This window comes from Molothrus aeneus, chromosome 13 (genome assembly GCF_037042795.1).
Source record: "Molothrus aeneus isolate 106 chromosome 13, BPBGC_Maene_1.0, whole genome shotgun sequence".
In the NCBI taxonomy this organism is placed as follows: domain Eukaryota; kingdom Metazoa; phylum Chordata; class Aves; order Passeriformes; family Icteridae; genus Molothrus; species Molothrus aeneus.
Genome location: NC_089658.1, coordinates 1,865,806 through 1,891,335, shown reverse-complemented (window position 1 = coordinate 1,891,335; position 25,530 = coordinate 1,865,806). Strand labels below are relative to the sequence as shown.

Sequence of the window (25,530 nt, the reverse complement as noted above, 5' to 3'; positions counted from 1 at the left end):
CCCAAGAACAGGGCTTTGCACACAGGGATGTCCGTGAAGATGGTTGTGGGGCTGCCCTGGCAGGAGGAACCAGGCTGCTCTCCCCAGGGGACAGGGGATGCTGTCGGGGCAGATTTGGGGCTGCTCTCCTGCGGCTCAGAGCCGGTGTCCGGAGTTGCAGGATCCCGTGCTGAGCTCCCAGGGCTGCTGTTCTTGGGGCTCGGGGCTCTCATCGGGGGTCCCAAGGATGCCGTCCCGGGGCTCTCGGATCCCCGCGGGGCTGAGCCACATCTCCCCGCCCCGGGGATACGCGGAGAGAACGGCAAAGCCCCGCCGCGAGATCAGAGCCCGGCGGGCCCTTTAAGAAAGTCGAAACCCGAAAGTTCATCAAAGTTGACAAAGTTTTTCGTGGAAAGGAGGGGAAAAAAAGAATTAAAATAACTCGAGCCCAACAACAAAAAAAAACCTCCCCGCGGTCCCGGAGGGCCGGGCCGGGCCGGGATTGGCGGCGGCGGCGGCCGGGGGCGGCCCCGGGCGGGGCAGGCGGGCGGGTCCCGGCCCCGCTGCTCGGTGCGCGGTGGCGGCACCGGGAGCGGCGGCTCGGGCTGGGGCTGGGGCGCGTCGGCCCCGCAGCTGCGGCTCGTTGCGCTCCGCTCGGCCCCGCTCCGCCCGGCCCGGCCCTTAACAGCGGCGCCGTCCCGGGCCGCCGTATGTGAGCCGGGAGGGCAGCGCCGCACCGCCCCGCACCGCCCCCGCCACCAGCACCGCACCGGCACTCGGCACCGGCACTCGGCACCCGGCTCGGCCCCGCGGAGCTCCGGAGCAGCCGGCACCACCCCCCGCCCCGGCACCCCACCATGAGCAACCTCAACAAGGACACCGAGCACACCAACGGCGGCGGCACCGTCGAGGAGGAGGTGGGCGCCGGGGAACTGCGAGCGGCGCTGGGACACCGGAGGGGACGGGGGACGGGGCTGGGGCTGGGGCTGGGTCGCGACGGCGGCGGGACCAGGGTCGGGCCGGCGGGGATGGAACGCCGGGGTGTCGGGGGACGGCGGGTGGAGCGCAGCGTCGTCGGGGAACCGGGGCTGGGGTACTGGGGATGGAGCAGGGCGGTATCGGGGACCGCGGAGGCGGCACCGGGGCGTCGGGGAAGCCGGGAACGAGCGCAGCGCCTCTTTTGGGGACTAGAGGAGCCGGTGTCAGGGCTGGACCCCCGGGTCGTCGAGGAGCCGGAGCCCAGATGCCGGGACTGCTGCGGGCTGGGAAGCTGGGGCCAGGCTGTGGGAGCCAGAGTACGAGGGTGTTGGTGAGCTGGTGCTGGAGTCCCCGGGCCGCCCCGAGGAGGGGCTGGGGCCGGGCAGGGCGAGTCCCGTGCTCAGCCCGGCGTCCCTGTAGCCTGTGGGGTAGAGGGCTGGCAGGTCCCCGCTCCAACCAGCGCAGCCGGCGCCCGTGGGCATGGTGTCCTGTTGCCACGTCCCCGTAGCTGGAGGGCTCCTGGATCCAGCACCGTTCTGCCCGTGTGGGTTGCAAGGGAGACACTTGGACAATAGTGGAGGAGCCCCTGCCCTGCTCCGTGTGTGCTGGCAGCCTGGCTGGGGCTGTAGGACTGAGCTGACCTGCTGGCAGACCCTTCCCCTAGATACCACTGCAAGCCACAGCCTGGATGCTGCTGGATTCAGGGCTGGGAAGGCTAGTGAGGGTCAATTGTCTATAGCCACATGCCAGAGCTTGCAGCCCTCCACATTTGCGCTTTGGCTGTCGGAGCCATTGGCTGATGCCATCACTGCACCCCTGGAGCAGGTATTGCCATAGTGGGTTACTAGCTGCCCTCCATCTTGGAGAGGGCTCTGGAAAATGCCTGGCCTTGGAAGTGTTTTGCTGCAGTCCTCGGCGCCTGGCCCTCAGCACCGGGGAGGTGCTCAGTCCCCTCCCCTCGCCGTCCTCCGTGCGCTCTCGCCGCCGCAACATGGCGCCTGGCTTGCTCCACCACCCACCGGGCAGCGCGGCCCGGCACGCCAGCTGACTTGGGGCCTTCACATCCCCTGGGCTCCAGCCCCAGCCAGGGGGACCCGAGTAATGGCCTGGAATGGATTGGCAGGTGGTGGCTGGAGCGATGCTGTCCGCAGCGTGGAACAGGGCATAGGTGATGCGCTGAGGCAATGGGATGTGGATGCTGCGGGTGGCGCGTCCCAGCGTCACCGGGTGGGCTGAGAGCCTGAGCACCTGGGCCCCTATGCCACACCTGAGGCCCTGTGCCGCTCCTGCTGGAGGGAGGTTTGGTACCTGGGGGTTTCACAGGCTGTGCATGAGCACTCAGAAGATTCTATGCAGCTCTTTGATCCAGTTATTGACTGGCGTGCGAAGGTCCCTGAAGTTGGTGCCACTTGGTGTATCCCATCCCAGTGGTGTTGCTCTAGCTGGGCTGGTGCCTCACAGGTGGTCAGGTGAGCTCCTGGTGCTGGGCAAGAGCCAGTCTGTTCCCCCCTGCCGGGTGATTGTTTGGCAAAGCGGGTGCTGGAGCGTTTCAGGAAATCTTCACCCTCTGGAGAGGCTGGTCCTCCCAGGAGTGGAGCTTGATGGCTGGAAAACTGAGTTAAAGATGGCATCCCTGGGGAGTGTGCAGGGGTTGGACAGAAGGGGCTCCTGCTCTCTGCTGTGCAGCCTCCAGGAGCGTGCGGGGAGGGGCTCGGTCTGTCCACCCTGTTGGATGGTCTGTGTCCTCGCTGGGTGTGTCTGTCCTCCTGCACCCAGGGCTGCAGCAAAAGACCTGCCACCTGGGTCAGGCTGGGACTGCTGGGGGGTTAATGTCCCTGTCCCTGGTGGGATTGCTGTTGGAAAGTCCTTTCTCCACCAGAATCCAACAGACATAACGCTGTGGGTGGTGAGCACAGTTTGGGCTCCATGGTGGCTACCCTGAGCCTACTCTGAATGCTTGTTTTTCCAGTACCTCCTGGCTGACCAGGAGCTGTTCCTCACTGCAGAGGCTAGTGGAGGCATAAGGAGTGACCTTGTATTCAGGATTCCAGCACGGCCCAGGGGCCCAAATTCTTGCCCAGAAGCTCCCCTTCATACAGAGCGATAAATACATTCGGTGCAAAGTGGAATCCCTCAGTCCCAACATATGCAGGAGAGTGTGCTGGAATATTTTCCCACACTGCATGGATAACACTGCCAGATCCTGGCGCTGTGGACACTCCTCCACCCCCCCACTCCCCCCCACCATTCACCTCCTTCACTGCCTCCCCAGGCGCTCACAGAAGGGCGCCGTGTGCCCCAGATACAGCGGGGCGAAGCTCCCAAATTCAGCCTTTCCCTTTATCTTATCTGTGAGCCCCTGGATCTCGCAGCCGCCGCTTCCTGGCTGGTGACATGCGGAGGACAGGAATGCCTCTCGCTCCTCTCGAGGTCGTTAACGGGAATGTTAAACAAACAGGGCCTAATGTCAGTCCCTGCTGTTCCTCACCAGACACCTCCCCAAACGCGATCCCTCCCCACTTGCTGCTATCTTCTGTTTAATTTTCCAGGCAGCCCAGCCACCGATCTGCGTGGCCGCATCTCTCCTGGCAGTCCTGAAGGGTAGTGTGGGACAGGCCTAGGTGCTGCACTCCCACCCCTGTGGCAGGCTGAGCTTTTTCCAGCAGCTGGAGGAGCTCTCATGCTTCCCATGGACACTGGGTATTGTGTCCACGGCTGCATAGCAATAAAACCCGGTGTGTTCACCCTGCTCTCCAGAGTGCCTGGTGCAGACATGTTGGTTCTACTCTAGAAATTAGTTCTTGGTCTCCTGGGAAGTCAGCAGGAAGTTGTAGGTCTACCACGAGCAGGATGGATCTGGAGCTGACTACATAGATGCTCAAACTGGCAGTTGGAGTCTGTGGTTATCCTGTGTGTCCTCTGGCTGGTCTGAAGGGCCTGTTTGCAGCTCCATGGCTGCTGCTCTTGAGGTAGAGCTTGGGGATCCCAGACTGCTGAAGGTGGGAAGTGTTAAATGTGAGGTGTGCTGGGAGAGCCCAGGTGAGGACTTGGCTAAGCTCTGCCAGAGAGGGTCATCTTAGGAAGAAATAATTCCACATGGCTGGGTGAGGTCCTGGCACAGGCTGCCCTGAGAAGCTGTGGCTGCTCTGTTTCTGGAAGTGTTCAAGGCCAAACTGGATGGGACTTGCAGCCACCTGGTCTAGTGGAAGGTGTCCCTGCCCATGCAGGGGGTGGAACAGGATGGTCTTTAAGGTCCCTTTTAAACCAAATAATTATGTAATTCTGTGATCTTCCCTGTTGGTCCATGAAAGGCTGTGGGTTAGAAAACTCTCTGTTGGAGAGGCAGAAGACTCTTGGCTTGCAGACAATCTCATCAGTAGCAAGTCCTACGTCCCTTTTTCCTTAGCTGCTGCACCCCACAGCTGCTGGAACTGCCTGGGAATGCTGCTGGTGAGTGGGCTGTGTTATGTGCTGGATGTCTGTAGCACTTCATGGACTGGTGCCAGGCATCTCTTGACTTCTGTAATCTCTGCTTGAGTGGACCTAGATACCTCGTGCATGTGTGGATTCCAGCTCTGCAGCTGCAAACCAATAAGGTTAGTGTGAGTTCTGGAGTCAAATGTCTCCTCTGATGCTGCTCTTCACTGTGAGGAGCATGAAGCTGTAGTAGTTACAGTCACTGCTCACTAATCCTCTTGCACTTGGCCTGGCTGAGGCAGGACGGTGCCTCAGAGCTGTTTGCATGCATCCTAAAAGCCCCCTAAGTGTTAGATGCAGCTTTCTGTCAGTGACAGATTGTTGGCTGAGCAGACACCCTGGAGTCACCACGCACACAGGGGTTCTGGGAACTGATGTGTTCCCAGACATCCTCTTGGTCTTGGGTTGAGCACTGAGTTGCTCTGACAGGAGGAGGGATGTGGGAATGTCCCCATTATCTCCTTGTGTCCTGTCAATACCCTCTGAAGGAGCTTCCTTCTCCTTTCTCACTCTTTCAAATCTAAATTTCTTAGATGTGAGTCTGAGTGTTGACATCCCAATTCAACTAGTCCCCGTGATGGGGTAATTTCTTTCTCCTGCCACCTGGGCTATTAAATGAGAACCAGCTTCAGAATGAGTCTTCCTGAGGAGCTGCTGAGCAGGACTTTCCCTCCATAGCCTCAGAATTAATGGATTTTTAGTGGTGCCTGTGGAAGTCAGGAAGGGCCAAACTCAATGGTTCCCTTTCTAGGTCTCTGCTTTGTCCTCACCAAAGTAGGAAGGATGCCCTTTGAGGTGTCTGGGAAGTAGCTAAGAGTAGTTCAGGCTTTGCTGTCCTTCCTCATAGCTCTGCTTGAGGATCTGGCACTGTAGGAATTCAAGACTCTTGCTGGAACTAATGTGGAAGGTTGTGGAGTGAAAGATCCTGGAGACTTTGCTGGTCTTGGCCGTGCCAAGTCCTGGAGACTTTGCTGCTTTGTGGGTCACAAAGCAACACTGCTGCCTATTGTGGAGCTCTGCCTGAAATAAAGGCTTCAGCCTGAAGCTTCACTGTGGCATGACTGTAGAAGTGAGGTGGTTATACCTCACTACAAGACTCAGCATCTTCCTGCACCTCATGGGATAGTGGAAACCAAGTTCCCCCTGTGCGTCTGGTCCTGTGAAAGGACCTAATGAGGGGCAGGACAGTGGGGCACAGCTCCAACACTGGAGCTGCTGAACCTGGCCCATACTGAGTGTGATCCTGAGCCAGGCAGCACATTTGATGAGGAGGGAGTAGTGGCACCAGGTGACCCTGCCCTTGGCATGGCAGAAGTGGGTGCTACAGGCTTGGCAAGGGTGCTCTGGGTCCTGGTGTGCTGGGGTGGCTGGAAACCTGAGGGCCCAGTGGGTGGCCTCACCCTTGTGGAGGTCCTCCAGCCCCACTGCACAGCCCAGGAGAAGCTGTGGAAATGTTTGGGTGGTGCAGGTGGTGTGTGGTTCTTGCATTGCTGTGGGGTGTGTCTGTGGGTCAGAAGCTGTTGGCCTGGGGATGTCTGTCCTTCCCATCTACTCCATGGACAGGAGTCCCACGTCTCCCTCAATGTGTAGCTGCCCTGGGTCACCTGTAGCAATGGCCTGAAGTGCAACATGGGCCATGGATTGGGAGGGATCAGCCAGAGGGCGTGTTGTGGGTTCGGGTTGGCGCTTTTGCTCCATATTTTGGCAGCACAGCCCTTCCCTGCTGTCTAGTGGTGCTGTCTTGCTAAGAGCTGTGCTGATGCAGTGTTGGCTTAGTCCTGTGGGTGATTGTCATCCTCCTGGTGTCCCCAGAGGTCTCTCTGTGTTGGGGTGACACTCCACTAACTGCTGTCCAGAGTGAAGAGCTGCTGGGAGCTTTCAGCTCTCCACCACCTGGGTTTTATGGAGCTCTTGTTTGTTGGGCTGTGGAGGTACCTGACGTGCTGCATGGGGCTGGGGCACGGCCATGGGTGTGCTGCCCCAAACTGTGTTGATTTGAGGAGACATTCCTCTGGATGTGTCCTGGGAGGCATGGCACTGAAGAGTGCCCAGGAATCATCATGTGGTGGGTGGGGCAGATACAGATGTACTCAATGAAGGATCTGAGGTGAGAATGTTTCTGGTGAGGGTCCTGCTTCCAGACCCATGTCTCCTGCCAGTCTCTACCCTGGGGAGGAGCCTGTTTCACCCCTGTCGCCTGCCTGGGTGTGGGCAGGAAAAGCTGGTCCATAGCAGGTAAAGTCCATGGCTCCAGCTGATGGTGACAGGTGTCTGCAGGTCCCCAAGACCAGAGTTGCAGGTGAGGCTGTCTGGAGCCCAGGGCTCAGTGTGATGGCTGGGTATGGCCAGCATGGATGTGAGTGTCCTTCAGCACGTTGGCTGTGGCACTGGTGCCTGTCCCCTCTGGCCTAGTGGACCTCTTGGCAAGGTGAAAGGTGATGAAGGCAACCTGAGGGTGCTCAGCCAGCCCCTCCCTGTGCTGGGGAGCTGCCCTGTTGGACAGTAATGTCTTGGAGATTGTGGGGCTGTCCTTTCCAAATGTTTCATCAGCTCTGAGCCCCTGTTGAGGTCCAAACCCATCTGGGTGCTGCTCTTTTTGTGAGAGGCTGCAGAGACAGAGGTGATGGGACTTGATAGCAGGAGCAGGCATCCATGGCAAAGCCACACCAGCAGAGCTTCCTCTGCCAGGGCCAAGGTCTATTCTTGGGTGCTGTCCTGTTGTGCCTGGATTTATCAGCTGCCATGTGCTTCCTGCTCTCCCAGAGTGGGGCTGGTGCCTCTCCTGCTTCTCCCTTGTCAGTGTTTTCTTCCTCCCGTGACCACAGGGGTGGCTGAGCCCTACTGACATCCCCTGCCTGACGTGGGGGAAGAGCAGTGCTGGGGAGAGGCTGCTCTGCCTATGAGCAGTGTGGGACACCACAGCCTTGGGGACAAAATGCTGGTGCACTTGGGCTGGCTTGTGGTCAGCTCTCTTCCCTCTGGGCCGGGGGGACGTTGGTCCTCGTGTGCCTTTTGTGCAAAAGGCTGTTTTTGGAGGGAGATGCCTGAGGCTGCCTTGCTTCAAGCGCTGGGGGAGGTTCAGGGCTCTCTTTCCCCTCCGGGGATGGGTGAGCATCTTCCCAGTGCCTGGGGGCTCTGGGCATCCGGGCTGGAGCGGCTCTTGATCCTGCCCGAGGACACCGGAGCTCTGCAAGGGCAGCAGCTCCCGGCTCTTGCCACCTCCCTTCTGGCTGGTGGAGGGGAAACTGAGGCACGGAGCAGTGAAGTAGCCAGTTGCAAGCCCTTTCTCCCGGGATTCCTGCTCCGTGCTGTGGAGGCTGCCCTGCTTGCCTGCCGGGCTGTCCCTCGCACACACCACACATCCCTCTCTCCCAGTTTTCTCCTCCCTTGCGGTTCCTGGGGCTGTGCTGAGGACCAAAACAGCTCCAGGTTGCAATGGCTGGACGCTGCAGCCCCGGGGCCGTGTGTGAGACACCGAGGGGAGGATCCTGTCCCATTTTTCAGCCCCGCCAGTGGGCTCCGTGTGTTCCCCTCCCCTCAGCCCTGTTGTGCAAGCTCTCGTGCCTTATAAGTCCCGGCTCCGGGGGCAGCGCAGCCTCGCCGCATTCCAGCGCTCTCGCGTCAAGTGGCCCTGGCTGCATCACAGCCACCAGGACCGGGCTCTGTGTCCCCCTCTGGCCTCGCTGGTCACCCCCGATGGCAGGCAGGCACCCCACTGGGCAAAGCTGCGCTCCATATCCCTGTGGTCCGTGTCCCTGAGCTCCTGGCACCGCGGAGCGGGAAGTGCCTTTGGGATGCTGTGGCAAAGCTTTGTCCCTGTCCTCGGCAGGGTGGCATGGGGCTGGTGGCATAGGAAGAAGGCTCAGTGTCTGTTAGTTCACAACAATATATCTATATACTAGAGGGAGATGACTCATTTCTAGGGAAAACTGGTGTGAGACTGGAGTGGCTTCCTGGAGAGGGGGAATGTCCAATGGCACAGTGTGGGGGAGGCATTAGAGCACATTCCTGCTGTACCTGTGCTCAGGTGTCTCTGAGCCTCTGCTGTGCTGCAGGTGCTGCAAGTATGGATCCAGGACCAGGCCAGTTCTGGGGGCTGGAGTAGCCCAAGCTGTGCCGTGGGTGATGTAGTTAAAGGACTGATCTCTCCGGGGGGGAGGGTTGGCCTTGCTGGCTCCAGGAGGGGGATTTGGAGCAATGTTCTAACAAAAAAACCCCAATCACTGCACCCTCAGGGTACCTTTGCCCTTGCATCAAACATTTCTGACATTACTCAACCCTTTTGGGGCTGCAGGGCAGCTCAGAACTCTCTTTTGAGAGCTCTTACTCCAAAGCAGCTGTGGCCAGGAGCTGTGGGAGCTGTGCTGCTCTCCTGGCAGTGCTGGGGCTGTGGCAGCACAGGGCAGGTGCTGCTGCTTGGCTCCTTTACAGCCCTGGTGTGAAGCTCCTGGCTGTGCTGGCCCAAGGTTGTGTCTCTTTGGGGAGATGCAGCTGTGCAAGGACTGACACTGACAACTCGAGGGCTGAATGGTTTGTCCTGTCCCTCCTCCCCCTGGGTGGGAAGCTATGCTGGGGTCCTCCCTCTCTGAGATGGCCTGGATGGTCTTGTCCCTCCTGGCTTGAACCCTGTTTTCCATGGCTCTCCTCCATCTCTATCAGGTGTTTGGACTGGGGACATCCCCAGAGGGGCAGGGATGGGGAAGGGGCAATGTTTTCAGCAGGGCCTGCAGCAGTGTGACCCTACTGGGCTATCCCAGGTGAGAGCTGTTCTGCTGTCCTGCTTCCCCCATGCCCATGTGTCCAGTTCAGATCCCTGGCTGGGATGTGACTGCTCTCACCTGGCATCAGAGCCTAAGAATGAGCAAAAGAACATGGCATTCCTGGACATCTGCTCCTGCTGCATGTCTGCACATGTCGTTTGGCCCAGGCAGTTCCTGATCCAGCCCTGGATGGACATTTTTGATGGTGTTTTTGTTTGGTTTGGTGGTTTTTGTCCTGCACCTTTTCCAGATGCACTGTGGGGAGGCTGGATTTGGTGTTTGGTGGCAGGGACTTGAAGTAGGGCATGTTTTAGCAGAAGTTATCCTGTTGTGGCATGTTGAGTGTAAGGGCTGGATGCCTGGATTTGTCAGCCCTGGGTGGTACCATGGGGCTCTCAAAGCCTGCAGGACTTGGGCTGACTGGAGAGTCCCAGTTTGGTTAATCCACTGCAAGATGCTTGTCTAGACCCCATTGCCCTCATCTACAGCTTCCTCTCTTTTGGGAGCAGGGGAAGAGGCTGGGCCAGGTTGCCCACAGTGCACAAGAGGCTCAGACTGGTGACCTGCCTCCTGATTTTCTCCTGTGGGGTAACCTAAATCTCCTTTGCTCACTCTGTCCCTTGAAAATATTGCTCAGGTCTCTCACCAGCCTCACTCTCCCTTCACTGAATAACTTGGTCTCCCTCTTTCCTTACCCTTCTCTAGATTACTTATGGATGTGCTGAATTGTTGAGATAAAGCCAACTGCTTGGTCTTGTTGCTTCCAACAAGCCATTCTGAGCTGGGGCTTCCTTAGTTTGTCCTGAGACCCTCTTTGGAGAGGTTGGCTGGTGGCATTTGGAATTGCCTATGCTTTGGAGCAATGGTATCCCTTGCTGGGTGCTGTGGCTTGGCTTTCCAATGCCCTTTCAGTGCTGTGGATGGTGACGAACAGGACTTGGAGGCCAAGGGAAACTTCTGGTCAGCGAGAGGAGATTTCTTGCTCCTGTCCTTGGCAGCAACTTATGGGGCTGGCACTGGGAGCCTGTTACCTCTGACAAAGAGCTTTCCTGGGCACCTGCCTTGCTGTGTTCAGGCTGATGTGAGGGCTCCAGCTCTGGCTCCCCCTTCCCTGAGCCACCAGGCATCTTCCCTCCAGTCACGCCTGTCGCAAGGAGTTACCGAGTGCCGCATCACGGGGCCATTTAGAGACCCAACAGGGATGTGGATTTCCGTCTGCTCGGAAGAAAAATCCATTCTGGGGGCTGAGCGCACTTGGATCCTGAAATATTGAAAAGGGACAATGCTTTCACATGGCTGAGGCACATGTGTGCCACCACACTCTGCAGTCCTCCCCTGCAAGAGATGGCTGTGGGTCTTTTGGGAACGCTCTGTGGAGCTCATGCTCAAGTGCAAGCGTTGAGGTCTTCGAGGCAGGCAGCAAGCCAGGGAACAGTGGCATTGTCCCCTCTGTCCAGGCATGGGGTGGCCTTGGAGTGGTGCCTTAAAGCACCACATGTAGGGTGGGATGGTGGGGAGCCTGTCAGACTGAGCCTGAGCTTGGAAAGTGTTCCTGAATGCTCCACACGGCATCCTGCTTCCCAAGGCAGGGCAAAGCAAGAGTGTGTGGTAGAGGCATCCATGTTGAAGGGCCAGGGGATGGGAAGGGTGCTCTGGTTCTGCTCCTGAGCTGTGCTGGGCCAGAGAAGGCTCCTCACACTAGACTAGTGGGGGACAGTGGCAGCCCTTAGTTTCAGCATGCACAGGAGAGCAGGAGCACCCCAAGCCTTTCTCAGTCACTGTTCATCCTGGGGGGCTTTACCCTGGGAATGGCATTTTTCTGCCTTGGCAGGACTGTCCTGGGCACAAGAGCTCAAGGAGGTGAGTTTTCATCTGTAAGAGAAACCTCCCTGTGTGGTGGAGTCTCTATCTGGCTGCCCCCAAAGAATTACAGAGGCAGGGGCTCCTGTGTTTCCAGGTCTGCCTCCAGCCCTGGAGCAGGGCAAGCACATTCTTGCTAAAAGTGGTTTTGGACACAGCCCACTCTGCCTGGAGAAGGGGAAATGGCTGAGCAAAACAAAAAAGGGAGCAGAGCCCTTCTGCAAACATAATGGGGTCACTGTGCTGGAAGCAGGCCAGGAGATGAGCCCTGGTTTGGGGCTCCTGCTCCTTGTTCATAATGACAGGTGAATGTCTTCATGACTTTGGTTGTGCATAACTTCCCTTTCCAGCTCTGTGCTGATTTAAAAAAGCCTCTGCAGCTTCATCAAGCTGCTCCCTATGGGAATAGTGCCAGCCAGTGTGCAGGGAGAAGGTGCTCATGGGGAGTCTGGCTGTTGAGCAGAGTTCTCCCAGGCCAGGAGCCTTCAGCACTTTCTCTTCCTGGTTATTCAAGTGAACTATTATCTATAACTTTAATGGATTATCTATTGAAATCCTCCCCTGGCAATGTGTTTTTTGCTTTGACATGAGTGTGTTTGGACTTGGTCCATGACTTGAACAGCCTGGGAAGAGCAGATGGCTACAGGGGTTTGACCCAGCACAGCTGCTCTTGGCTGGGCACAGCAGAATAACTGCTCTGAGAGTGGGTATGGGAGCACTCCGGAAGGTTCTGAGGTGTGCTGGGGAAGGAGCTGGGATGGACCCAAAAATCTTCCTGCAGTCATGTTCTGGGACTGTTGCAGAAGTCAAAAGGGACAGTGAGGTGTTTCTCAAAATTGAGGGCTGCCTTTGAATTGGTGATGGAATTAAAGTGCCAGGGTAGGTTGAAGAGAGGAGATCCAGTATGTGATCTGTAGAAAGATCTGGAGAGAACTGGGGTTTGTACTGGTCCATTTGGACCTTTGGGATGCTTCAGACTTGGTTCTTGTGGCAGTGTGTGGTCTTTGCCAGTTTAGCCATCAAGGTCCTGTCAGGCTGAGGGGCTGGTGTCCATGCCTTCATCAACCCAGGCCATGGTGCCAGGGCCTGAGGTTTTGTAAGGACATCAATCCTTTGAGGTGGAGGTCAAAGAGCTGGGTGTGTTTTATCCTGGACAACACTCCCTAATGCAGGGAAGGGTTAGTGGACCTTTGATGCAAGGTGTGCTGTTCTTAGTGCACTTCTGAGCTGTGCTCTGTGCTGCTGCTCGGGCAGCAAACCTCTCCTGTCAGTACAGCTGCTCGGCCTCTCCCCTAGGTACGGACGCTGTTTGTCAGTGGCCTTCCTGTGGATATCAAACCCAGAGAGCTCTACCTTCTCTTCCGGCCATTCAAGGTAAGGAGTCTTCAGATCTGGTTTTTGGAGGGAAAGATGCTGCTTTGTGGAGGACCTGGCACCAAAGGTCTGTCAGGGGAAGTAGGGACGACATGGGAACCTGAAGCCAGCACAGGATCCCATGACTTGTGCTCACCTGGGAGCCTCCAGCTGGGGCCTGCCATTGGAGTTGTGCTGCCTCTAAGCTTGAGGAAACCTGCTTGGTCAGCCCTGCTGCTCAGCTGGACCAGCCCTTCCTTGAGGATGTGTCCTCATCCCCCAGACTCTCCAGGCTGTCTCAGGGCAAGTGGGGTTCCCTTCTCTGCACTCCTCTAGCACAGGGAGGGTGCTCTGCTTCCTCTAGGCACTAGCCAGGGCAGGGTGCTCATCTTTGTAGCTGGATGAAGATCTAGAAAATTGAATTTTTCCCCAAAGGGCCAGGATGGAAGAGCTAAAATACCTTCTCTGTTCCCAGTCTTCTCTACTGGTGGAAAAGAAGTGTTAGTGTCCCTGTTTCTACTGTGGCCCCTGCCCTGTGGAGGGCTTGGTGCTGCAGGAACTCCTGAAGCCTTTGTGTTGTGTCTTGGTTGCAGCGTGGCCTCCTCAGGAGCCTGACACTGATTGTTTCTTCTCTCCTGCAGGGTTATGAGGGGTCACTGATCAAGCTGACTTCAAAGCAGGTACCTCCTTCCAGCCTGGGTATTTTTGGCTTTTGCTATCAAACTGGACATGCCAGGAGGGGAGAGGGGACAGATCCCATTCCACTGTGTAAAGCACTGTCTGGGCCAGCAGCAGCCACACTGAGGGGTTCTACATTCCAGCATGTTCTGAATGTCTCCATGTCTCCTCCTGCTGCCCTGGGTGAGCCCTGAGGCTTCAGCCTCAAACCTTGTGCTGCCATCAGCCTTCCTCTCTCCCATGCTGATCAAGGCAGGGGTAGCCATGCTGGGGGCTTGTCAGGGTGAACAGTGTCCCCACACATGAGAACACCAAAACATTTGTGGTGGGAGCAGATCAGAGCAGGAATCTTGAGCCAATGCCCCAAGCTCTGCTTGAAGCCCCTGTGCAGCTTAGGATGGTCTCTTCTGCTGTTGTCTGGGACAGAGGGGTGGTAAGGCAGCCTGAGGAGCTGGAAGAGTCTTCCAAACTGAAATGGTGTTGTTTCTTTTAGCCAGTGGGTTTTGTGACCTTCGACAGCCGGGCTGGCGCTGAAGCAGCCAAGAACGCCTTGAATGTGAGTACCCAAAGTGCTGGGGGGCTGCAGGGCTGGGGCCATGTGCCTTGCTGGACCCAGAGTGAGGGCAGAGACAGGCAGGGCATCTACCAGCTGTGCCCTGGACTGTGGAAGTGAAATGGTCCTGCAGCGTCCCAGCAGGGAGGCAGGAGAGCTGTTCAAGGCTGACATCAGCCTGGGCAAATGGATGCAAGCTGTCTCTATGCAGTTTTTGACCACTGGAAGACAGCTCTGAGGGTGTGGAGACCTGCTGTGACTCAAGAAAGTATCTTGAGGATGGTCAGCATGGAAAGGACACCCAAAATGATCCCCATCCTGAAGGAGTGTTGGTGGGATCTGGTCAGCAAGACATGGTTCTGCTGTGCTGTAGACCTTGCCTTGGGCTTTGTGACACCTGCTAGTGCCTCTGCTTAGGCTGGCAGAAGGTGTAGATGGGAGCTCCCACACAGATGGGATTATTCCAGCTCCAGAATAGACAGTTACCCCAGCTTCAGCAGACAGACCTTTCCTGAGCCATGTTGATATGCATCCCTGCTGTAGTGGTTGGTGAACTGCACATAAGGAGCAGAACTGTGTCCCTCATGTTGGAAACAGTGCTTCTGGGTCTAACGGTAGTCCTGGCCAGCTAAGAATAAAAATAAAAGCATGTGGGAGCTTGAGCGTTGCAGTGAGGTGACAAAAATCTGGGCATGTGACTGCAGAGTGGTGGCCTTGGTTCCTCAGTTGGCCTTTGCTCCATGAGTAACCACAGCCTGTGCTTGGGCTGGAGCTTCACCTCTGAGAAGCCCCTGTGCTCTCTCCTGTGACAGGGCATCCGCTTCGACCCCGAGAACCCGCAGACCTTGCGGTTAGAGTTCGCTAAAGCCAACACAAAGATGGCCAAGAGCAAGCTGATGGCCACACCGAACCCCACCAACATCCACCCTGCCCTGGGTGCACATTTCATTGCACGGGACCCCTGTGAGTATGCTGGGAGGGGCTTGGGGTCATGGCTCCAACTCTGAGAATGGAAAGGAGCCCAGACCCACCTCTGTTCTGCCTGGAATCTGCCAGGCAGGGAGGCCAGCAGGGTGCTGGAGCCACAGGAGAGTCACAGGCATCTGGGCAGCACAGAACTGTTGAGACATGAAAGTTGCATTTGGTAGCTCAAGTGATACTATAAATCTTTTAAAGCATCCCTAAATGTGAAGCATAAAGGATGAGTCCTGTGCTATTCACCCTCTATGTAGCCTGGTGGGCTGAGTAGCCCTACTGAGGCTTATGGGGTGACCTGTAATGTGGCTCTGAGCCCCCTGTCCTGCATCCTGTGGCTGCTGTGTGGACCAGTGTCCAAAGCCCACGTGGGGCTGTAATGCAACACATCCCTGGGTTCTCCTGTCGAGGCTGGGAGGCTGGAGGAGCAGCTGATCAAGATGGCAGCGCAAAGCTTTAGCCTGGGGTGGGTAATCCAGAGCCTGTCCCCAGAGCAGGCTGTTGGGGCCAGTCCTGGGACGCTGTCCCTTGTCTCCTCCTCCTGTAGATGACCTGACTGGAGCGGCTCTCATCCCAGCGTCCCCGGAGGCGTGGGCTCCCTACCCGCTGTACACCACGGAGCTGACCCCTGCCATTCCCCACGCCGCCTTCACGTACCCGGCAGCGGCTGCCGCGGCCGCCGCTCTTCACGCTCAGGTGAGTCGCTCCCCGCTCCCGAGCCGGGGCTGCCCCTCCTGTGTCCCCGCCACGGGGCTCCGTCCCCGCGGCCTCCGCTCGGCCGCCCAGACCCTGCCCTCTGCGCCTCGGCTCCGCTGCAGGGCAGCCCAAGCAGGGCTCTGTGCAGCCCAGAGCAGGCAGGGCTGGCTGAGGATTTCTGACCCTGCAGGGGCAGGAGGGTGGGAGAAGTCAGGGCTCCATTTCTGGCTGGTCTTGTTGCCCCCCATGGCCAGAGAACTCCACTGAGGGACTGCAGGGAGGAAACGCTTCCTGCACATGACATAGCTATGAAATGTCATCCCAAGTCACAGCAAAAGCAGCAGAGGGGCTCAGCCTAATGACTCGCACACTTCCAAAGCTGGAGGAGGGTGTCCTGCAGGAGATAAGTGACTAGGGCCTTGCCAGAGTGAGGAGTTGTGATGGAGCAGGGTGTTAGCTACCCTCAGCACAGGCCAGTGAGGAGAGTCATCCCATGCATGAGCCCCTGGAAGTGCAGATGGTGGTGCAAGCAGCTGCCTGGTGTCCCCAGGTCTGACAGCTGAGAATGTAGAGATGCCTGAACTGGTCTGACAGATGCTTTAACGTACAGACACCACATAAACCTTGAAACCATCAACATGCAAAGGGAAAGTCAAAACAGAGTAGCAGTGTCCTAATTCCAAGTTGAGGTGCTTGGTTTGAAGCACTTGTCCAGGAGAAGCTGGAAGCCCTGTCCCTCCCTGCTCAGTGTGACCAGCCAGCTGTGCTGTGCCTGCTTCTGTGTCTGCTCCCGTTGTGGTGCCATGGGAGACTGGGGCAGTGGGACTGAGCACTGGGGCTTAACCTCTGCTCTCTGCCCTGCCAGGCAGGGTGTTGACTCCTACTCTTCCCTGCTTAAATGGAGAGCAGGAGGAGCTGTGTCCTCTCACCTTGCTGTCCTGGCTGGCAGTGAGCTGTGTTGGCCCTTGGGCATCCTGTTGCTTCCTGCAAGCTTTGTGATGGTAACTGCCCAGCTTCAAGCCAAGCTTGCTTCCCAAATGCCATGTGGGGTGGATGCAGACTCCTGTCCTCTGTCCTGCCCCTCTCACACCTGCAAATCTCTCCTTCTGCCCTTCTACAGGTGAACTGTTGCTGGGCTGAAGCTCCAGGGGGGTAGGGAGAAGTACATTGGGGTTCAGGACAGGACCAGGAAGAGCACTGGAATGTTCTTCCAAGGACCTCCAGAGCCAAGCTGCTTCTTCACTGGGAAGGTTGTTCTTGCTGGTGTTTTCCAGAAGTTGGTGGTGGTGCCCACAACTACAGGGCTGTGCTGTGCTCCTCAGTGGCTCAGGAGAGAAGTGTTTTCCTGCCCCTTGTGTGTGTAGGGTGGTGGTCAAGGATGAATTGTCCCTGGAAGGGAGGACCAGGAAAAATCAACCCCTCTGGCCTGGCTGAGCTGGTTGAGGGAGGTGAAACTTTCACTGCAGTTTCTTCCAGGGTGTTCACTGGTGACTGCATAGGGACCCTGAGTGTGAGGCTTAGACACCCAAACTTTACGGTGCAAAGTTGGGGAGAAAAGTCCACTTTTCTGGAGGGTATTAAGGAGGCCCCCAGCTACATCTTTTCCTTCTGGGGTCTTAGTTCCTACCCTCCAGCTAGTGAGCTGCTGGTTTCTAAAGAGGTCATCTGGCCTCATCCTAAGACCTGAGGAGCTCCCTGTGTAGGTAGAGCTCCCTGCCCAAGGGGGTCCGTGGGTGGTGATGGGCTCCAAGCCTTAGGGAGCCAGTGCAGCCCCTCCAGGCTGTGCCTGGACCCAGCTCTTTTCCAGAGAGGCTGCTGGGCAGTCCCAGCTGCTCCTGGCTGTGCTGAGCCAGTGCTGACCCTGCAGGGGCATGTCCTGGCACAGGATATGTTACCAATAAAATTTAGTGGGGTTAAACATTACTCGTGCTGGCAGCTCTGGGCTGGAGCCCTGTCCCTTGCAGAGCTGAGGGTGGAGCACAACAGGGAGATGACTTTTGCTCACAAACTGGGCTAAAAGCTGTGCCCTTAGTCCTGTGTGCTGAGCCCTCTGCCCTCACTGGGAGGGGCTGGCTCACTCATCTGCTGGGCTTATGGGTTATTCCCCAGAACAGTCACAGTTCTTCCTCCTGCTGGACTGGTGTGGGCTGGAGGGCATCCATGGGGATGGCCAGAGCTGTAGCAGCTCCACAGTGATCAGCCTTGAGGCAGGCAAGAAGTTGGAGGATGTAGCTAAACCAAGATCTTGTCACAAGAGATTTAAACCTGAAGGGCTCATCTTCTTGCAGAGCTGAGTTCAGCAATGGGGAGAGGAGGTGGCCTGGCCTGAAGAGCTGCCCAGAGGGCTGGCAGGAGGGATGAGGGGCAGGAGGTGGTGAGAGGCTGGCCTGGCCTCGGGAACCCTTGGTAAGCCACTCCCAGCGATGGCTGCTGCTCCTGGCTCGTCCTTGCCTTGGCACTGCTCCAGGCAGGCACCAGGTGGCTGCAGCTGGGACTGTAGCCTGACCCTGCCCCACCGGGGACTCTGCTGACTTTAAGATTGTCCCATCTGCCTTCCCTCCCTCCCACCCTCTCTCAAATCCCTCCTTTGATGTCCCTAGTGAACTCCAGCCATGATGCCAGCGCAGGCTAGCCCCGAAGCTCAGAGCTGTCCCTGGAGATGGGACGCCCTAGTGATGCCTTATTGCAGCTAGTGGAGTGGCTGTACCACAGCTCCATTCCTAGAAGTGTTAAGCATGATGGCAGCCACGTCTGGAAAGACTGGTAAGGTAACCATCTCTCCTCCAAGGTGCACTGTGGGATTTGCAAGCTTCTGCCCATCTCTGTAGCCCGTATCTCCTTGGCAACCCAGTGCATGGGCCTCACGCTACCCACCCACCAGAGCCTGGGGAATGAGATGCCAGGCCTTCTTTCTAACCCACATCTCCAACTTGGCAGCACATGACATGGCGCACACAGCATGGCACCATCTTACATCAGCTCCTCCAGCTGAGCCAGGCTCGGCCAGGCCCTGCCCTGGGAGGGGAGCAGCCCGGTTGGGCTGGGGCAGACACCACCCTGCCACTCAGCCTGAAAGAAACCTGGTTTCTCCCCAACCTTGACCCCTTCAAGGGCAACCAGAAATACACCTTGACCTCACTCCTGGCACACGGTGGGGGAGGTGAGTGACGTGGTAGTTGATAGCACACAACTAAATTTTAGTGGGCACCGTAGACAACAGCACTTGCCGGTCACTTTGTTCCAGAATCGCCCACCGGGACAGACCCTGCCCTGATCGTGGGTCTAATCTCACTGCTTTCCTCTCTGGTAATGGAAATGGAGCCAGTTCCTACCTGGAGCTTGGCTTCTCTCTTGCAACCTGAAATCACAGGCAGGACCCAGGCTGTGTGAGCTGTAATGAGGGAATCAGCAGCCTTGGGAGAGAGGGGTGTGTGGTGTAGGAGATTGGGAGCTTGGGAAGAGGGAAAGGCCTGGGACTGGTTGCCAGGGGGATGGTTGATGTTTGACTGAAGGAAATGAGCCCTGGTTCACTTCTCCAGCAGTGGTTCTGAGCAGACCTTTTCCTCTCTCTGTGGAACTGATGATAAGAAAAGAAGCCACCAAAGATGAGGGCCCAGGTCTGCCTTTGCCCTTAGAAAACTGTGAGGTGCAAAGATGTGCAGAGTTATAATTTCCCCTCCTGGGAAGATGGGAAGAGCTTGACACAGGCATAGAGACAATGACACAGCTTGTCGGTTCTGCTTGGTCCTGGTAGACAGAGCTGTCCATTGCTGGTAGGAGGGACTTGGGCTGCACTGTGTCTCTGAGGTGGAGCCACTGGTTTGGGGTGCCCCTAAACCAGGCTGTGAGTGGGCAGCTGGGGATGCCAGGGCAATCCATGCTTCTAGAACTCTTTTGCAGAGATGCTTCCAGCTGTGGCAGCCCCCATGGGGCAGGACTCTGCTCTGGGCAGGACTTGCTGTGGGAAGCAGGTTGGATGCAGGACTGGCCCATAAAAACATGGCCAGGTGGTGTTGCTGGGGACACAGCTGATGTGTTGGGTGCCTGGAGTCCCTGGTAGGTGTTTCCAAGGCAGTGAGGCAGCTCAAGGCCTGAGGGCACAGAGATGCCAGTCTCTTTGGGCGGGGGCTGCCAAGGTTCCCTTGAAGCATCTCCTTGAGGAGATGGCAGAGGCGGGTCTCTGGTTCTGGGACCTGTCCAAGTGAGTGGTGGGTGGAGGGAGCAGTCCTGGATCATGGCTGTGTGGTTGTGCAAGAGCCTGGAAGGACCTTGGGACTTCCTGGTGCTGGGTTGAGGCTGATGCCATTGATGAAAGCAGAGGTTGGTCCCAACTCCCTTTCCTTTGCGGGGAAAAGCTGACAGACCCACCCTAGACTGGAGACAGGATGAATTTTCTGTCCCTAATAACTCGTTGCCTGTTGGTGCTGTCGTGTAGGGACTTCCCAGGAATATTTCTCTCTGGGCCAGCTCCATGCTTCCCAGAGATGTGAAGCCTCTTGTTCAAGATATTCATGGTTGTGGCAACTTTCTAAACTCCAGTGACAGTGGTGGCATAGCTGGCCAAGCAGCTCCCAGCCAGCAGCTCCCTCCTAGCCAGGGAAAAGCAGGCAGGAGATGCTCTGGGCATGCTCCAAGCAGAGGATGCTCTGAGCAGCTGTCCTGGCTAAGTGGTGGTGAAAGGGACTGCTGGGCCATCAGAAGAGACTTGTGGCCAACAGTGGCTCTCCCTGGCTGGCTCAATCCAAAAGAAAGCAACACAACTTGCTGTAAAAAAGGGAAATGCTTCCTTGCTGCAGTCTCAGAGAGGGGTGTGTCTCCCTGAGCCATAGAGTGCAAGGTGTTGGACTGATGGATGGATGCACACCTGTTAAAATGTTCCTGAGAGGATGGATCAGTGCCTGCCTTGTGCCAGATGCTCCCTGCCTTGCTGTGGATGGTGTGCTGATCCTCCAGCTCTCCCTCACCAGAGCTCCTCGTGGAGATGCATGGGCTGGATCCCACTGCATCTGGTGTTCCTGGTGCTGGGCTGAGCTGCTCTGGTCCCACACCTCGTTGTGCCCCACCCCAGCCCCTGAGGGGCCCTCCAGCAGGTGCCAGGGTGCAGTGCCCGCTCTGGGGTGGGTGTGTGTCCAGCACACACCAGTGGGTGAGGTGCTGCCATCCTTGCCTGCCTGGTCACACTCCATGGGCTGTGTCCAGATGGAGCAGAGCAGCTCTCCCTGCCCGTGGGGGCTGCCCAGGGCTTGCACCTGTGCTGCTGCTGCCAGCTGCTCCTGGCTTGCCAGGCTGGGCATCTCAGCAGCACCAGTGAGGGTTTGCTCTGCTCTTCAGCAGCTTGGCAGGGAGATGCAGCTCTTGGATGTGTTGGTTGGATCCTACCAGCTCCCAGGAGCGGAGGGAATCATCCCTGGGGACCATTCCAGCTGTAGAGATAGGTCACAGCTCTGAGATGCTGGGGCTGGCTGCAGACCTAGAGGTAACTAAGGAGGAAAGGCAGGTCCTCCAAGCCAAAGGTGCTCTGAGGAGGGACCTGTGTGTTTGGTCCTTGTTTCCCCTCTTCTGAAGGATTTGCCCTCCCTGGGGATGGTGGACAGTTGGATACTTAAATTCTGAGAGCATTGGGAGAGACAAAGGAGGTTTTGACAAGGAGAGTGGGGCTCTGATGGGCTGTTTCTCTGCCCCATTTATGATTTCATTGTGACTTTTAAAAGGCAGCTGCTGGTGTTGTGCTGCAGAAAGGGAGAGGTTCCTGGCCTCTGGGAGGTGACAGGCAGAGGCACACATTTCTCCTCTCCAGCTGTTTCTGGGACAGATGTTGAAGGCAGCAGCATGAGGCTGCAGCAGTTGGCCAGCAGTGGCTGCCTCATCCCTGTGAGCAGGAGATGTGTTGGTGGTGTGACCAGACTCCTTTCCAATTGTGAGCTAATGCCTCTCCAGAAACAACAGTGTCCCTTCCAGTAAAAGCCTCTCTTGCTGTGCTCTCCTCACCCAGTGCTGAGCATCTCCATCAGTTCTCATCTTCCTCCTTGATGGATGTAGTATTTGGAGGGGTGTGAAGACAAAACTGCCTAGAGAGTGTCCTCTTGGCTATCTGCTCTGATCCACAGCTTCCAGTGTTTTCTGCTGGCTTTGGGAACCTCCCTCCTACTGAGTTCCTGCCTCATCCCTTCAAGCCCTTAATCTTTCTGTAGGCTGAAAGGCCTGGCAGGTCATTCCCTCACCCTGCCAGCATGTCAGAGCCTTGGATTGTACCCAGGATTGTCACATCTGTGTCAGCTCCTGCAGGGCTCCAGGCTGAACCCTCTGAATGCAGGGCTGGCCTGTGGGGCCACGGTGGGTCAGGCTGGCTGGGTTTGGTGTGTGAGCATTGCAGACCTGCAGGGGGAAGGCAAGGAGGGCTGGTCCACTGCACTGATGGTTTATTAGCTATGAACTATGAGCTAATTAGCTCAGAGCAGAGCTACAATGTGTGTTTTAAGAGCAAACCAGGACTTCTGTTCAAAGTGGAGGTGCTGAGGCTCTGCAGGGGGGCAGAAGGTGGCTCTGAGGCAGGATGGAGGGCACCAGGCTGGGCTGGCTGTGCATGGCCTGGCTGTGCTGCTTCCCCAGCCTGCGTGGGGCAGAGGCAGCTCTCAGGGTTAAGCTCTTGCAGCCTTGTGAAGGAAGGGGGAGTTTCCTGCTGGGCAGGAGGAAACTGCTTCCAGCTGTGGAGGGGAGGGTGTGCAGGGGGAGACACTGGCCAGGGAGGACGGCTGCAGAGATGTGGCTCAGCTGAGCAAGCACCTCCTGGTGACAGGGCACAAGAAACCCCTGTCCTTGCTCTGGCAGCTGCTGCGGTGGCCCTGTAAGGTGTCAGTGATGCTGCTGCCCATGCCAAACCTTCCTGGGTAGTGGCTGTGCACAGTGTGGTGGCCCTGACTGGGCAGCAAAGGTCCCTCTCCCAGGCTAAAGGAGAAGTGAAAGGAGACGCTGGGTGGCACTTTGGTGCTGGCACCAGGTGGGACCCCTCACTGGGGGAGGAGGGTCTCCATGCCCTTGATTGCCATGGCTGGAGTGACTGGGATGCTGTGCCAGGGAGTGAGGTATGGAGCCAGCTGGGAGCTGATTTAGTGGCACCCACTTGACTTGTGAAGGTGTCTGGCAAGAGTCCAGCAGATGATGGAACCGTGGAATGGTTCGAGTTGGAAGGGACCTTAAACCAATCCCATTCCACCCCCATGCCATGTGCAGGGACATCTTCCACTAGACCAGGTTGTTCAAGTCTTGTTCAGACTGGCTTTGTTCTGAGCTGATGAGGGGCTCCTGTGAGGACAGAGCTTCTGCTGACTGGCAGGGCTCATTTAGGAGCCTTCTCAAGGCTCATAGCTCATGTGGCTGCAGTTCCTGGCACTGCGGCCCCAATGCCTGTGGGGGCAGAACTTGGCCAGTGCAGAGGTTGTGGCAGTGTGCTGCATGTCCTTGGGAGAGGAGCATCGAGCCAGGCTTGTTTGGGCGAGGGGACAGCTGTGCCAGTATGAATGGGACAAGGGGAGTGGCTCACAGGGGGCTCCAGGGGGTTTTCTGCCACTTTTCTCCCCATCTTAGAACCAAGTCCATCATTGTTCTGGTTCCCAGAGCCCTGACCGTGCTGAGGCTGTGCTTCTCTCCTGGCAGCTGGGGAGGGAGGAGTGGGGGGTGGCTGCTGTGCTCCAGGAGCAGGACCAAGCTCCAAGCTCCAGTTGCTGCTCCTGCTGCTGGATCTGTGCTCAGTCAAGTGGCATGGGCTTGTCTCCTGCTGCTGTCAGGCTCGGAGCTGCTGGTGCAGCCCAGCTGGACACACTGGCCCTGCTGACCAGATGGGACCATGTGGATGTCCCAGGCTGTGGGGCTGGGTGTTGCCAGCTCACTGTGTCTCCTGAGGGGCTGGAAAGTGTCTGTTCAGCTACTGTCCCTTGCTTGTTTGTTTGTTAGGTCCCCATCCAGCCATTTCCTTGGCAAGGAGCAGGTCTGAGGAATAGATGTGGCAGCGACCACCTGCCTCCAAGGCTTCCAAGGGAAGCCTCCAAGTCTTGCTGGTTTGCAGCTCTTCCAAGTTCTTCCCATGGTGTGGTTTGCCTGGAGCCACTCCTGGTAGCAGAGTTGGGGCTTGGAAAACTCCGTGGGCATCTGCTGTAGTAGATGAGCCACTTCTTCCCCCTACATGTCCTGTAGAGGTTGTCTGGTTTTAATGTGTGGTCTTGAGATGCCTCCTTTGGCTGGCTGAGGGTGGAGCTATTCAAGGAATATTTGGAGCTCACCCTGGAGCCTCCTTTCCTGTGCTGGAGACATTTTTGCTCTGTGGACCTTGCACATGGCTTGAAGGAGCTGAAGGTTTGTGCTCTGGCTGAGGTGATCCTGGATCATGGACCTCTGCCGTGGCTTTCTTTTCCAGATGCGCTGGTACCCTCCCTCTGAAGCTACCCAGCAAGGATGGAAGTCTCGTCAGTTTTGTTAGTTCATTAGTAAGTAATTAATTACTCTTGGAGTCAGGTCTTTGTCTTGCTCTTCCTTGGGCTCCTTGGACTCTTGGGGGGAGGTGGGATGGGAGCTTGGGCTCAGCCCCAACACCCACCCAGGGATGTGGTTGGGTTTCCTGGACAGGAGCAGGGAGACCCCCAAGCCCTGGGCTGGGGTGGAGGCTGTGGGGGACTCTCAGGACAGGGGTCCAGCTGGCCCTGCTCACCGTGCTCCTCTCCCACAGTGTCTTTCCTGGGCTTGTGTTCCTCCTCCCTGCCTCTCCACAGAGGGATGTGCCAGGGATGATCGCTCCCCCTCTGGATTTGGTACGTGGCCAGAGGACAACGCGCCCGGCCCCGCCGCGCTGCCCCCGGGGCTGCCAGCCCCCCTTTCCCTGGACTGTGAAGCCATTGTGGCCCCAGCCACGGGCTGTGTGCTGCCTCCATCCCTTCCTCCCTCCATCCATCCATCCATCCATCCCTCCCTCCCTCCATCCCCAGGACCTCCTCCCTGCCTGAGCTTTGCCATCCGGCTGCACTGAAACCCAGCCGGGGCCAGGTCCTGGGCGTCCCCAGGCTCCCCCTGCCCCGGGGGCAGCTCGGCTGAAGGAATCGAAAGGCAACATGGGTTTTGCATGTTTTCTGGCATGAATTAAAACACTTAACTTGTGTCTGTGTGAGTGTAAGTTTGTTTGTTCTAGCGTTTGTGTAACCGTTAGCAACAGGTCTTGGCCCAACGGATTGATCCATCAAGGTTTTCCTCTTGCTTCGGTGAAGACTTGGCTTTGAGAAATACTAACTGTCCTTGTCTCACCCCTTCTCCCACCTCCACCCTCCTCTCCCCAGGATGACCAGAAAAATTTGAAAAATGCTTTTTTTTTTTTCTTTTTTTCTTTTTTTTTTTTTTAAAGTATGATGCACTGGGTTTTTGTTCTCATCCATTCTGCTTGTTTTAAAGTCAGGGTTATTGTATTATTTTTTTCCTTCTTCAAACTTCTATATATAGAACAGCTGTAAAATATCTAACCTCTTTTCTTTTTTTTTCCCCACATTCTTCTGATTGGAGAGCATCCAGTCTTGCCAAATAATCAGCCATCCTTATGGGAATACCGAACAAAAAAAAAAGTACGAGTATTTTTGTACCATGTGTAATAAGGAAATATTTATGCATCATAAAGAATTTCTTGTGTGTTTGTGTGCAATTAATTATTATTATTATTATTAAAGAGAAATTGTAATCCTGTAAGATAAGTTAATGTTTAGTTAAAAGCTTGAAAAAGAAGGGTTGTCTTCTGTACCAATGATTCAGTCAGGCATAGTAAACAAGAAATTGTGCAATTTTTGTTTTAGCATCTTATTGCTTGGTATTGAAGTGCTTTAAGTATTATCTGACCATGGCTGTCTCGCTTGTATTAAAAGATTTGAGAATAAGTTGCTCTATAATTGCTGATCCTATGAGAATGTGAAACTGGATAATATATGAAATGCAACCAAAAAAAAATATATATACCCAGAGGCTGCTGTGACTTTTTCTGTGGTCTTGGTGTTTTCTTGTGGGAATGGTGTGGGATGCTGCAGGCCTGGCCCCATTTCCCAGGCTGGAAGGATGCAGGCTGCTTTGGGATGCAGCTGAGGACCAGGAGCTGGATCTTCCCTCCCCCCGGGAGCAGGGCAAGCCCTGGCCTGGCCCTGCCTGTGCTGTGGGGGGTTGGTGGTGTGAAGCTCGCCGGAGGCCTCTGCGAGGGCA

At 56.6% G+C, this 25,530-nt stretch overlaps 1 protein-coding gene across 1 annotated transcript; it reads left to right on the top strand.

Moving 5' to 3' along the window:
- The first annotated feature begins 792 nt into the window (after positions 1-792).
- On the top strand, positions 793-24,621 carry RBPMS2 (RNA binding protein, mRNA processing factor 2). The gene is made up of 8 exons (XM_066558923.1): positions 793-896; positions 12,351-12,428; positions 13,049-13,087; positions 13,579-13,641; positions 14,451-14,601; positions 15,161-15,309; positions 23,720-23,789; positions 24,029-24,621. Exons 1-7 carry the CDS (start codon positions 837-839, stop codon positions 23,780-23,782), a joined length of 603 nt encoding a protein of 200 aa, XP_066415020.1. The 5' UTR covers positions 793-836; the 3' UTR covers positions 23,783-23,789; positions 24,029-24,621.
- Positions 24,622-25,530: the final 909 nt, after the last annotated feature.